Source organism: Miniopterus natalensis, chromosome 1, assembly GCF_054644295.1.
Source record: "Miniopterus natalensis isolate mMinNat1 chromosome 1, mMinNat1.hap1, whole genome shotgun sequence".
Classification (NCBI taxonomy): Eukaryota; Metazoa; Chordata; class Mammalia; order Chiroptera; family Miniopteridae; genus Miniopterus; species Miniopterus natalensis.
The window spans coordinates 4,355,955-4,368,911 of NC_142081.1; the positions used below are offsets into that span (position 1 = coordinate 4,355,955).

General features: G+C 46.4%; 1 protein-coding gene across 3 annotated transcripts in view; it reads right to left on the reverse strand.

Annotated features, from left to right (window-relative positions):
• Nucleotides 1-12,957, reverse strand: part of EVL (Enah/Vasp-like) — a 98,737-nt gene that overhangs the window by 66,045 nt on the left and 19,735 nt on the right. For 2 of the 3 annotated variants that reach the window (XM_087818269.1, XM_087818273.1), the window contains exon 1: nt 7,974-8,011. The exons of the other annotated variant lie outside the window; for it this stretch is intronic. In XM_087818269.1, coding sequence (XP_087674395.1) covers nt 7,974-7,996 — 23 coding nt within the window. In that variant the 5' untranslated portion in view covers nt 7,997-8,011. Of the gene's footprint in view, nt 1-7,973; nt 8,012-12,957 lie in introns of those variants that run through there. 3 annotated transcript variants of the gene reach the window in all.

The following is a 12,957-nucleotide window of genomic DNA, read 5'->3' on the forward strand; positions in this document are numbered from 1 at the left end:
TTCAGGAAAGTGAAAAGCAGATGCTGTGTCCAAAAAAGTGCCTGTTAGGGCTCTGAACCAGAGGCTACCTGAAGAGCCATTTTAACTCTAACTCTGCCTTTTCTTCTAAAAGCCCACAGACACAGTCTTAAGTCCCCTCACCACCCTCCTCCCTCCCTCCCTGTCTGTATTCATCAGCTTGGGCTGTCATAACAAAATAGCAGACTGACTGGCTTAGCAACAGACATGTGCTTTCTCACAGTTCTGGAGGCTGAGAGGCCAAAAGCAAGGTGTCAGCAGGTTTGGTTTTTCCTGAGGCCTCTCACCTCGGGTTTCGGAGGGCCACCTCTTTGCTGTGTCCTCATAAGGCCTTTTCTCTGAGCTCCTGGTGTCTCTTCCTCTTCTTATAAGGACATCAGCTCTACTGGTTCAGGGCGCCACCCTCCTCACCTCATTTAACCTTAACTACCTCTTAAGGCCCTATCTCCAAAAGTGATCACATTGAGGGTTTAGGGCTTCAACATATAAATGTGAGGGGACACAACTCAGTCTGAACCACTGTCTCAGGCCACAGGGCTCTGCTCAACACCGGATGAAATGCAACACTGCCATGTGGTCTGAAGATTCTGAAGATGACTAGTATGGTCACCTCTGGAGAAGCAAAAAATGGTACAAGTTTTAGTCTGCTTTTTATTTATCCTGTGCAGTTTTGTATTACTTGGAATTCTTTAGGTTGTAAGCGACAGATTCTAATAGAAAAAACTGGAATTTATTATTTCATATAGTGCAAAAAACAACCCTCGTGGATAAGCGTGGTGTAAGCACGGCTGAATGTCTGCAGCCCAGGTTCAATGATGCCATGAGAAGCCAGTGCTTTGGCCATCAGTGAACTCTACTGCCATCTGTTGGCTTCGTCATTAAAAGGCCACCACCAATGACAAGGCTTTCATTATCCCTACAGCTCTTGATCCCAGAAAAAATGGCATCTTTCCTCACAGCTCAAGCCCAAGTCCTATGGAGGCTGCTCGGATGACAGACCTACCTCTAAACCAGGGGTGGGGAATGTTCGGCTTGTGGATATGACCCGCAAAATCATTTGGTCTGGCCCTGCCAAGGCAATCGCAGGTGGGACTTGAAATTCAATAAATCTAGGAGCTTTTTTCATAGCTAATTTTTATGTTGATAATTTTGTATGGCCCGTTAATGATGTTAAAAATATCCAAATGGCCTTGGCAGAAAAAAGGTTCCCCACCTCTGCGCTAAACCAATGACCACAGCCAAAGGATTGAATCTTGGCAAGGCCAGGACTGGCTCATGAGCCAACCCCAAAGAGGGGTACGGGGTTAGGACAGGTCAGAGCACTGTGGAATGGACTGCTAGTTCCCCTCTTCTGAACCCCTCCTTTCTAAACTGGCTGCTGAGCAGAACACAGTATCTTTCTAGGAATAACAATGCTAGTAGTAAAGCAAACAAGTAGGCATGCTAGAAATTATTTCATTGCCTCTCTTTTTAAAAATTTCTTGATCTCTGTACAGTGTCTTACGTATTAGAACGATCTCAAACTCCTATCTCTGCCAGGGTGCTAACAAATAACTGATTTCGGTGGGTGAAGAATGCTCTCACACACCGCAGCCGTTTCTCCTCCTGGCGGTCCTGAGAAAGAGCTTGACTTATCACGGAAACATCAGGGGTAATTATACCAAGAGGGTGGTACATTAGAATTCCTTTAAACACTCACACACACACACACACACACACACACACACACAAGCACACACACACACAGATGGGCACATCTGAGGAATGAGCAGTGTAAAACAAAACAAAACACACAACACATGCACTGTTGAATGAAATCTACCACTTTGGAACTGTCCAAAAATTTCTTGCTGCCAGGGATATGTCAGAAAAACGGAAAATAAACTGCTTCAGCAGTCCACGCTGGGGCACAACAGCAGGCTCTGAACGAGCTGACTTGGGTGGAAACAATCCTCCTGCTTGTTTTGTCAGGAGTCACAAAACAAACTTCTGAAAGCCAAATGACTTGCTGTGCAGCTACCAAACCCAGGAAGGACCACGGACCAGCATGAGTTCAGTTCCAGACCAAATGTTGTAGTCTGGACTAGTCACCCAGTTAACACAGCTCGACAGTCTGCTTAGGAGGTGCCCCCGGATCAGAAGCACATGTGGTAGCACCTTTCACTCGCCAGTGCATTTGACCTTGAAAGGCTCCCACATGGCCATCATCTTGTTCTCTCGGAGCCACATCTCTGTACATAAAATGTTATTTGTTTTCCAAGTGGAGAGACTAAGTTCCAGTGGAATTAAGAGACTCATCTAAAGGAACACAGTTCGCATCATTAGAACCCATGTCCCAGGTTCCCAAGCTCAGACTCTTCCCAAACTCTAACTGCAGGTGTGCATCAGAATAATCAGGAAAGCGCCGAACAGTGTACACATGTGGGTTCCACCTGAGTGTTGGTACTCCAGAGGTTTGAGAAGCAGCCTGGGCACCTATGTTAGGTTCTGACGTACCCTCCCGTGAAGAACCATTCCATAGGATCCTCAAGTTGAAGCTCTTCAGTGGCTTCCCCAGACACCCCACAAAACCATTCGGAATGGATCCCATCATTTCTACAATAGCTGCTTCTGCTTGGAAGGGTGCTCACCACCAAGTTCTCCCTTGTAATTCACTTTGTCCCCCTCATGGAGGAGACCACACATCAAACTGTCAACACAGTCCTCGTTAGCTCAACAGACATTTACATCTCATGCCGGTTCCGGAAACAAAGAACTATGATGCCAAGGGGCAGAACAACGAGTGCTGGGCTGCGTGCTGCAATGCCAGCCCTGGGGAAGTGTCAACACTTGGTGGTGGGCTCTGGCTGTGTCATCGTAATTAGACAGAAAGCACAAGAGTCCCAGTTGTCAACTGCAAGGAACTTAATTAATCTCAGACCAGTGAATCTGCATGTCAATCAAGACCAGACCCAAGCTCTCAGCTGATTAGTCACATCAGGGTTCCCTGTGTTACAAAATTTCAACAAGCAGGACTGTCAGCCAAGGACTGTGTCCGGCATTCTGCATCTGAACACTCAGGGAGACAGGAGTCTAGGGTGCTCCACCTGAATGGCAGGCCTCTCTCCCGGCTCACATGCAATTTCTAATCAGGACTGGATTAGAACAGGACTCAATTAGTCTAATTAAATGCTTTGCTACTTGAGGGAAATTAAAGGAATTTATTTATTGAGTATCTACTAAGTGCCAGGCACCTTGCTAGATGCTTTATGTAAGTAATCTCATTTAATCAATGCAGTGACTCTGGGAGGTAGGTAATAGCCCCATTGTACAGAGCAGCAGACTGAAGCACAAAGAGCTTAAACAAGCTGCTCAAGGTAACAAGGCTGGTGAAAAATCAAGGTGCCAGCCCTGCAAAGCACCGAGAAGTGTGTCCTGTGACTACTGCATATTCCCTAAATGCCAAGTGTTTACCTCTGCAGGGTAGTGAACTTTAGGGTAAAGAGAAGTCACCAATCACGAGGAAAAGTCAAATCAGACGTGGGTTACCCTGAACAGAAGGAGAGAAATCTCTCCTGCACGGGCCTTATCAGCCCGCTCCCTGTCTCAGCCCCGCCCTTGACCTTCATCCACCCAAACCCTACGCTTCTCCGAGACTCACCCTCTCCTGCAACTCTCCCACGCCCTCCATGCCGCAGAAGCAGAGCACATCACCTGGGCCCCTAACGGGACCTACTCCTCCTCTCTGTGTTCCTGTGCCTTGGCTGCCCCACCCAACTTTTGGTGTCAGTTCAGCACCTTTCTAGGACAGCAAATTCGTGAAGGGAGGGCTAAGGATTACTCATATTTACACTTTTTACCATGGCTTACACTTAGTAGATGTAGGAAGTGCTTTTTTTTTCTTTTTTTAAAAAAATATATCTTTATTGATTTCAGAGAGAGGAAAGGAGAGGGAGAGAGAGAAACATCAATGATGAGAGTCATTGAGCCGCTGCTTCCTGCACGCCCCCTACTGGGGGTCGAGCTTGCAACTCGGGCATATGCTCTGACCAGGAATCGAACCTCAATCTCCTGGATCCTAGGTAGATGCTCAACTGCTGAGCCACGCCGGCCGGGCTACGAAGTGCTTTTTGAATGAATGGTTTGCTATTAGCAAAAAGGCCCTCCCACTTTCAAAATGACAGAATTTCCAGAACCTACACAGCTGGCGGGACCTTTGCAACTATCCTAAGTAGGTACAAGTGGCACACAGGCCCGGGCTGGTATCCTGTCCCAGACTCATTCCTTGCTGAGCCCAGTTAAAGTCTTTCCTCCTAGTTTTCCTTTGATTCATTTTTAACATAAGAGATGACTACTGTGCTACGCAAAGAGGTGTGGGGACTGGGGACGAGGCTGAACTGGTCAAATATTAACTGATTAACCTTCCACTGATTCCACAATATAAATACAAACATTACAGCAAAATTTTATAATTTATACACTTCTTTCTTGCATATTATCCTCAAAGTAGCCCTTTCCTGTAAGTGAAGAAAGTGTGACCTAGAGAAATAAAGTGACTTAACAAGGTCACAGCTTTTACGTTTACATTGTACAAAGTGAAGTCAAACCTTTGGACTCTGATCTCCCAACACTGCTTCTCTGAGTAGAACTCATCAATAATTGTAACACATTTAATAATGGAGAGTAAACTGGTATTTTAATATACCTGCTTTGCCATGGCTTGTCGGACAAACAGGTGGAGCTGTCAAGTCCATGAGATGTGTCTGTCCTTCCCCCAAGCCTGCTCTAGTTTCCTCTCCTCCACCTCTCCACCCTCTGCCCACTTCCTCCACCCCGGTGATCCTGGGATGGGCCTTGGTAAAGGTATACATTTGAGGGCTGTGTGTCCCCCTGAGTCTCCACTTTCATTTATAAGATGCTATGTGGGTTAAAGTTCATAGGCAAAGCAACCAGCAGTGTCTGGTGCACAGGAGATACTCAATATCAAGTTGTATACCTTCCCTGTGCTGCCCAGTCCAGGCTCCATCTCCTGTTGATCTGAGGTGCATTTCCACACCACAGTGCAAAGTCACTGGACCTAAATACCTGTTTCTTCAAGCATTATAAGTCCCTGGGGAATGGGAAGGTGGACTCCTGGCTTGCAAACTTCAGGTGTTCCCTGATACTACTCATTTTAACTCATTTCAATATTCCAGGGAGGGGGCAAGAAAGGTATAACATTTCCCAAAACCAGATATAAGTTTGAATGAATAAAGACAGAATTAGTTGGAGTTTGAACCTCAACCCAGTGTCAAAATTAAGACTTCCTTTTAAAAATGAGTGCAGCCCTGCACTCCCGGGGTGGGGGGGTGTCTGGAGGCCCATAAATGTCTGAGGATAAGAGGATGGAGTCACCCCCAGCGCCCTTTCCGCCCCTATGATCATGCAGAAAGAGTGCTGTAATTTACCAAGCTTACGTTCTCATTTAATGCTGACTGCATTACAGATCTGCTTGGCAAGAACTGCTATCCCCATTTTCCTGTTGAGAAAATGGAGACAAAGAAAGATCCAGAGACAGTACACAGCAGAACCAGGCTTATAGCCAGATGAAAACCCTAATACCCTCACCCCAGTACGCTCTCCACCGCTCTGAGGCCTCTCAGGAGGAGGGCTGTGACCGATGGGGTCCTACTTTAACTTCCCCACGAGCAAGCCGGCTCTGGTCCACCTGCTTGTATGCTGCTCTGGCTCCTGATTTCTTTCCTCCTGTACCTCCACTTGGCCTTTGCCTCAGACTCCCCATCTCAACCACAATCTGCCTGCTTCTCCCAACGCAATGGTTCCCAGAGTCTGGTTCCCATATCAACTTACTGGACCTGAACTCCTGGGAGGGGGCCCAGCAATCCAGGTTTTCAGAGCCCTCCAGGTGAGTCTCCTGCCTGTTACAGCTTGAGAACCACCTTGGCCTCAGCTGAAAAGCTAAGCTCCTCTGTAGTGCCCACACACTGTGATGGACTGGCCCCACACATGCCATTTGTTTGGTATTGTGCAGTGGTCACAAAATGCAGTAACACCCAGCAAAGCGCTCAGGACCAGCTCAGGCAGGAGCCTGAAGCAGGGGTGGCCATTACCTTGACCCCTTCCCACCTCCTCAGACCCAGCTCAGGCTAGGAGACCACCACAAGGGGACTGGCTTTGTGGATACTCGTCCCCTTCCCTCATTATGAAAGGCAGGGAAGGGTCCTGAGCCCTGTTCAAGGCCGAAGCTAAGGCTTGCTCCATCTAGAATAAATGCTAACAATAAAATAGGAACCTTCCAGTTATACTACTTTGTACAATTCATAGAGCTCTTCTGTAACTCTCACAAGGATCACAGAAGCTAGTTTTGAAACTGGGATTAGAACCCAGGACTCCTGTTTCATTTTTTTTTTAAAAATATGCTTTTACTGATTTTTTAAGAGAGGAAGGGAGAGGGAGAGAGAGGCAGAAAAATCGATGTGAGAGAGAAACACTGTTCGGCCACCTCCTGCACGCACCCCGACCCAGAATGGAACAGGAAACACAGGCATGTGCCCAGGAATCACAACAGGACCTTTCTTTCAGTGCATAGGACGCTCAACCAACCAAGTCACACCGGCCAGGGCTCCTGTTTCCTTCTTTAAGGACCCATCTACTACAACCTGTCCAGCATTAAATAAATTCTTGTTAGTTGTTAATGGAGTGCTTATAAACTGGGAAGTCTGGTCCCTGTGTAAGGGCGCAGGCCCCATTCACCAGAGCATGTTGCCACATGGAAGGACTGTCCTTTTCAAAAGCCAGGCCCATCAGCAATAATACAGGACACACTCCTGAATAAAGGATAACTTCCTGGACCCAGAGCCCCAAGTTTACAGTAGGGCGGGGACCTGTGTGGCCTGCTTTTCTCCGTGGAAATCTGATGAGTCTCTCAGCTACTCCCTTGATTTTGATTAAAAGGTCTCTAGTTTCCTGTTACAAATAATGAAAAGTGGGTATTCTATTATCATTTTAATGTCTACTGCAGCAACATCTGGAGGGACAAAAAGGGCCTGTAAGATAGAGCTAAGGTTCCCACACCATCTTTGCCCATCAGTATGGTATTTACACTCAGTTCTAAAATACACAGAAATCTCATGTGAGAAATGAGAAGCTGTCTGAGGTCAGAAATACACACACACATATATACTCCCCTCCATATGCTCCAAAGATGTGGAAACGTGCACAGGAATGATGGGCTGGCCCTCCCATCCCACCTCCTTTATTTTCGTTGCTTCCACACTCTCTCTATTGGAGCGTCCCTTCCCACATTCACACCCAGACACGGATTCCTGGAGACGAGATGGAGGACACAGGCAGGAAGACTCACAAAAGACTCCAATTTGGAGCACTAATAATTACAGCAGCTGAAAAGCTTACAAAAGCAAAGAAGGCTCCTGTTAACAGGACATTATCAAGGCACTTCCCAGAAAACTGCCCAGCCACGAGCTTACTATTGACAATGAGGAAAATCAGAGCCAAAACCAAATCTCAACTAAGCAGATGGACTTGCAGAATTTTTCACCTTCCCTGCTATGATGAGCATTTTCTAAGAAAGCAGTCGACTTCACTACTTTGACAAAGAAAGAAAAACAAAAGATAGCAAGAGACTCACTCATTCTGGATAAACAGTTGCTATTCTGTATTCATAACTCTACACCTGCAACAGCAGCTCAAAGGAGGCACAAGGTGGGGTCCTCGGCAAATTCACACACCAGCAAACAATCATCCACACTGCATTCGCTGCATTCGTGCACGCAGCAAGCATCCTGCCCTGCCCACCTCCACACCTCCACCCCCATGGCTGGAGACCCCCCCCAGATGCAGAAAAGAACCCTTTTTGTGCCTGAGAACCAGCCAGAACCTAAGCTGTCATTACACAGCAAAAACCTAGCGAGAACAAAAACCCAGCGGCAGGCTGATGCAGGAAACCCAGAGCATACCTGAATTCTTCAAATGCGAACATGACCTAGTCAGAGACAATTTCCTCAGATTGTCTGGTAGCCTTTTTGGTTTGGAGGACAACCATTTAGTCAGTCAGATGGTGCAAAGTGCAGAAAAAAGAGGCGGGGTTTCCACTCCCCCCAATATTCTGAAGTAAAAGGCTTTCTGCAGACAGGGGCCTGCAGCCTCCAGCTCCGCCAGCTGCTGACAAGCGGCAGCTAAGGGGAGGCAGCAAGAAAACCATGTGATCGTTCCAGCAAGTCTGATTAATGCAGTGCGCGCTCAGGCTCCTGGCCGGACCGGCACGCCTGGGGTCCTGGGGAAACCACAGATCACATCCACCTCCAGGCCAGAATTTCTAGGGGGGTAAACGCTTAAAGGGATGAGATTACAACCGGTTCCACTGCGACCTGCGCGATTATCTCACCTTCCTGCGGCTGCGCTGCTGAAACGACCTGCTGTGACCAGTGTGGTCAGTAAATACAGTGCAGGCTGGCCCCTGGCTTCATTTTACTGAAAACTCTGCAGAATCCTGTATTATACCCACCCACTACCAAACCTTCCTTTATCACAAATGCATAAACTGCTGTGGAGCCCTAAAGTCAGGCCTATGCCCATCCTTCACTGTGGACATATCCTTGCAGTCAGTCACGGTGGGTGATCTCTTTTCTTTGATTATTTGTTTACTGTCTAATGTATACCAGGTTCTTACCAATTCCCTGAAGTATAAAAATTGCTGTAATAATTTCAGAACAGAAGTTAAAAACAATAAAAAAAGGAAGAGATGTCAGCCAAAAAAAGAGCAATGTTTACCAGTTTGTAAAGCTCAAATTGGCAAAATGTGGCAAATGGGCTGAAGCTGTGTTCTAAAACTTGCTGTTATGGAGAACCTTCAGTATTGGCCTACGGACCTTTATAAAATAAGGGGGACAGATCTCAATGAAAACCTGTGTCGCTCTTCACACCGGCCCCCCACACCACAAAGATAAGCAGCCACTAATTCTGATTCTACCTCAAAAAGGTCCCTTTGAATCTGGCCCAGAGCCCACTCCCTTCACTGCCTGAGCACCCACCTTCAGCATTTCACACCTGGTCTGTGGCATTATAACTGGCCATCCTTTGTCGTCCCTTCTCTCAGACTCTACCAGAGCAATTTTTCTAAGTCTGATTTTGATGCCTTACTTGAGCCCTGCATTAGTTCCTCAGTGTTACGGAAAAACCCCAGCCCAGCATACAGAATCTTCTTTCTCCAACTCTTTTTTTTCTATTAAAAGTCTTCATAAACCCCCAAATCCAGCGAGACACTCCTAGTTCCCCAAATATGCCAAGACCTCCTTTCTTCAGTCCATGGGCCAACTGCCTAAATTATTCCTTGCTCCCTCCACGACCTGCACCCTTCCATGCGGCCCACACTGTTCTCTTGGCTCTCAGTCCCCAGGAGCCTGACCATCCCCAGGACAGCTGCTCTCCCTGCCCCATACATCCCTGTGGTCCCTGAGGACAGGGCTAAGTGAGATTAAGTTCTGTGTGCTGTGCCTGGTACAAAGCAAGACAAAGAGGAACTAATCAATAAAATCTGCTGAACGAACCTCCTTTTGCCCCGTTTTCCATCCGAGAGAGGGATCTCATTCTCGTATTAGGTGCCCTGGATGAATGCAACCCCTCTTCTTACATTATCTCTGTCTGAAGACAAGTGAAAGTCCAGAACTTGCCTCAAAGAAATGAAACGGTAACAGCCAATTGAGGTGGACTGATTAGTAAGAAATTTTGGGGAATCCTGTGGTTCCTCAAACCATATAGCGATCAGCAACTAAGCTGATCCTGAATGCCTTCCATGGCATTCCTGACAAGTCTCTGCCTGGGATCCTCTACTTGGCAGAATCATGATATAACAGGAAACACAGGAGAGTCAGAGTAATTCAATAACTGGGCTAAAGTCTCAGGTCTGCCACTTGGTGACACTGTGATCACCGGCTGCTCAAGTTCCTGAGCCTTGGGTTCCACAATGTACAGCTGGAATGATGCTGAGACCCCCCAGCCTCTCATAGGACAGCTGTAAGGGCCCAACAGGTAGGACTATGGAGTTGTGAAGGTCTTTATCAAGTACTCATATGCTGCAGGGACAATCTTCATCACCCTTACTACCTCACCACCGGTCTCGGGGGCAGTGCTGACAGTTTACAGAGCTTCTTATGGTGAGGTGATCGTCCTCACTGACGTGCTGTCTGTCTGTTTACTGGCAGGCTCATTTAATTTTTTTTTCAGAGGGAAGGGTGACAAGGAATGTGTGTGCATGGATGTGTGTACACACACTCATATAATATGTATGGATATATGTATAAAATCACTGTCCTAAATCTTAACTTAGAAAATAAAGTAGTACAGATTACGCAAGTCTTAGGAAAAACAATTCACCCACAGCAAATACAATTATATGATTATTTTTTGGCCTTAAAATATTTTTTTCCCCAATTACAGTTGAAATTCAATATTATTTTGTATTAGTTTCAGGTGTACAGCACAGTGGTTAGACAATCATATACTTTACAAAGAGTTCCCCCTGATATCTCCAGTACCCACCTGGTACCATGCAGTTATCACAATACTACTGACTGTATTCTGTGCTGTACTCTACATCCTGTGACTATTTGTAACTACTAATCTGTACTTCTCAATCCCTTCCCCTTTCTCACTCCACCCAACCCCCTCCCCTCTGGCAACCATCAGTCTGTTCTCTGCATCTGTGAGTCTGTTTCAATTTTGTTTGTCCATTTATTTTGTTCTTTAGATTCCACACGTAAGTGAAATCATACGGTATTTGTCTGTCTTCAATTGACTTATTTCACTGAGCATAATATCCTCTAGGTCCATCCATGCTGTTGCAAATGGTGAAATGCATTCTTTTTTAAGGCTGAGTAATATTCCATTGTATTTATGTACCACAGCTTCTTTATCCACTTGTCTACTCCATATCTTGGCTATTGTAAATAATACTGCAATGAACAGAGGGATGTATATGTTCTTTCACATTAGTGTTTTGTGTTTCTTCAGATACATGCCCATCAGTGAAATCGCTAGGTCAAAAGGCAGTTCCATTTTCAATTTTTTGAGGAACCTCCATACTGTTTTCCATGGTGGCTGCACCAGTCTGCATTCCCACCAACAGTGCACGAGGGTTCCTTTTCTCCACACCCTCGTCAACATTTGTTGTTTGCTGATGTGTTGATGGCAGCCATTCTGACAGGTGTGAGGTGATTTTAATCATTGTGGTTTTATTTTGCATTTCTTTGATGATTAGGGTCATTGAGCATCTTTTCATGTGTCTTTTGGCCATCTGTATGTCCTCTTTGGAGAAGTGTCTATTCAGATCCTTTGCCCATTTTTTTTTAACCCTCACTCGAGGATATTTTTTCCATTGCTTTTCAGAGGGGGGGAGGGGGGAGAGAGAGAGAGAGGGAAACATCGATGTGAGGGAGACACATCGATTGGTTGCCTTCTGCACACCTTCTACTGGGGATCAAGCCCGAAACCCCGGCACGTGCCCTGATGAGGATTTGAACCTGTGATCTCTTGGTGCATGGGTGGCCGCTCAAGCACTGAGCCACACTGGCTGGGCTGTTTTCAGTCCCTTTTAAACCTTCCCCAGGCACAGTACATTCCTAGGTACATAGTAGGTCTCTGGTCAAAACCTTTTTGAATTCACTGAATGTGTTTTCATTCCAGTTGAATTAACCTTTCCAAAAATTAAACACACACACACACACACACAAATGCTTCTTGAACTGATAAAAGTGTGAGTCCTACACTCTGAACTAATTCTTTTCCCCAGATTACATACTTCAACTGAACTTCTACAGTGATATTTAACTTTAAAATAAGTTTTAAATAAGCCATCCCTTACCTCTACTAACTGAAAGCTAGCCCCCAAAGCATTCTACCATAAAGCAAATACATTTTTCTGTCTACCACTTTTCAAAAGCAGGAGTTTACTGCTAATTATTTCTGCATTCCCATCCATATCCATCTCTCTCCCCAAATAAGCTCTCTCTAAATATCTGCCCCAGGTTACTGCATTCACTTGGCAAACGCTTGCAGGGCTACCACGTGCTGTATACTGTTCTAGGTGCAGAGAGAGCCAGCCGTGAATATGCGAAGCCCTCAGTTTCACAGAGCAGCCACTCTGAGGAAGGAAGTCAGAGGCTGAATGAACGAGAGATGGATGCTAAAACAGGGCCATGTGCCAGAGGGTGACGGGGCTACGATGAGGGGATAGGAAGGGCCCTCAGGTAGTGATATTTAAGCTGAGATGGGAATGACAAGCAGGGGACAGTTATGCAAACATCAGGGAAAGATCACTGCAGGCAGAGACAGCTGGTACAAAGGCCCACGGTGGGAGGACAGGAGCCTGGCATCCCTCCCTCTCTTAGTGTGGTTGGACCCAAGAAGCCAGGAAGAGAGGAGGAAGGTAAGACAGAGTGGTAAGCCGGGCTTTCTCAGCTAGGGAGGCCCTGGAGAGTCTGAGAGGGCAGTAACCTGACCTTACTTTCACTGTTGGAAGGAAAATGAAGCAGGGAGACCAGTCAGAAGCTGCTGCACCAGTCAGGTAGGCGGTGAGGGGGTCTGTACTCGGTGGCACCAGGAGACAAGGGGGAAGCCAGTGGGTTTTAGTTAGGTAGGGTTTAGAGACGGTCTTTCTCATAACTCAGTTGTTTTGTGTGGTTCTTAGATCACTTGTGAAGAAGAGCCAAGGTTGAAATATTTCAACAGAAACGCTAAGTCCACCACCAGGACCAGAGGCCAAAGTGTAGCTCCGCAAATGGATGGACAGTTCTCATCCTTCTCATTCTATCCAGGGCCTGGTGCCGGATTACTCAATAAATATGCTTAATTAGTGAATCAGCATTTTGTAGGTTTAGAGAGAAGATGTCATGAAAAGATGAAACTGACTGGACTAAGCAGGCCTCTTTCTGGTGCAAGAGTCCA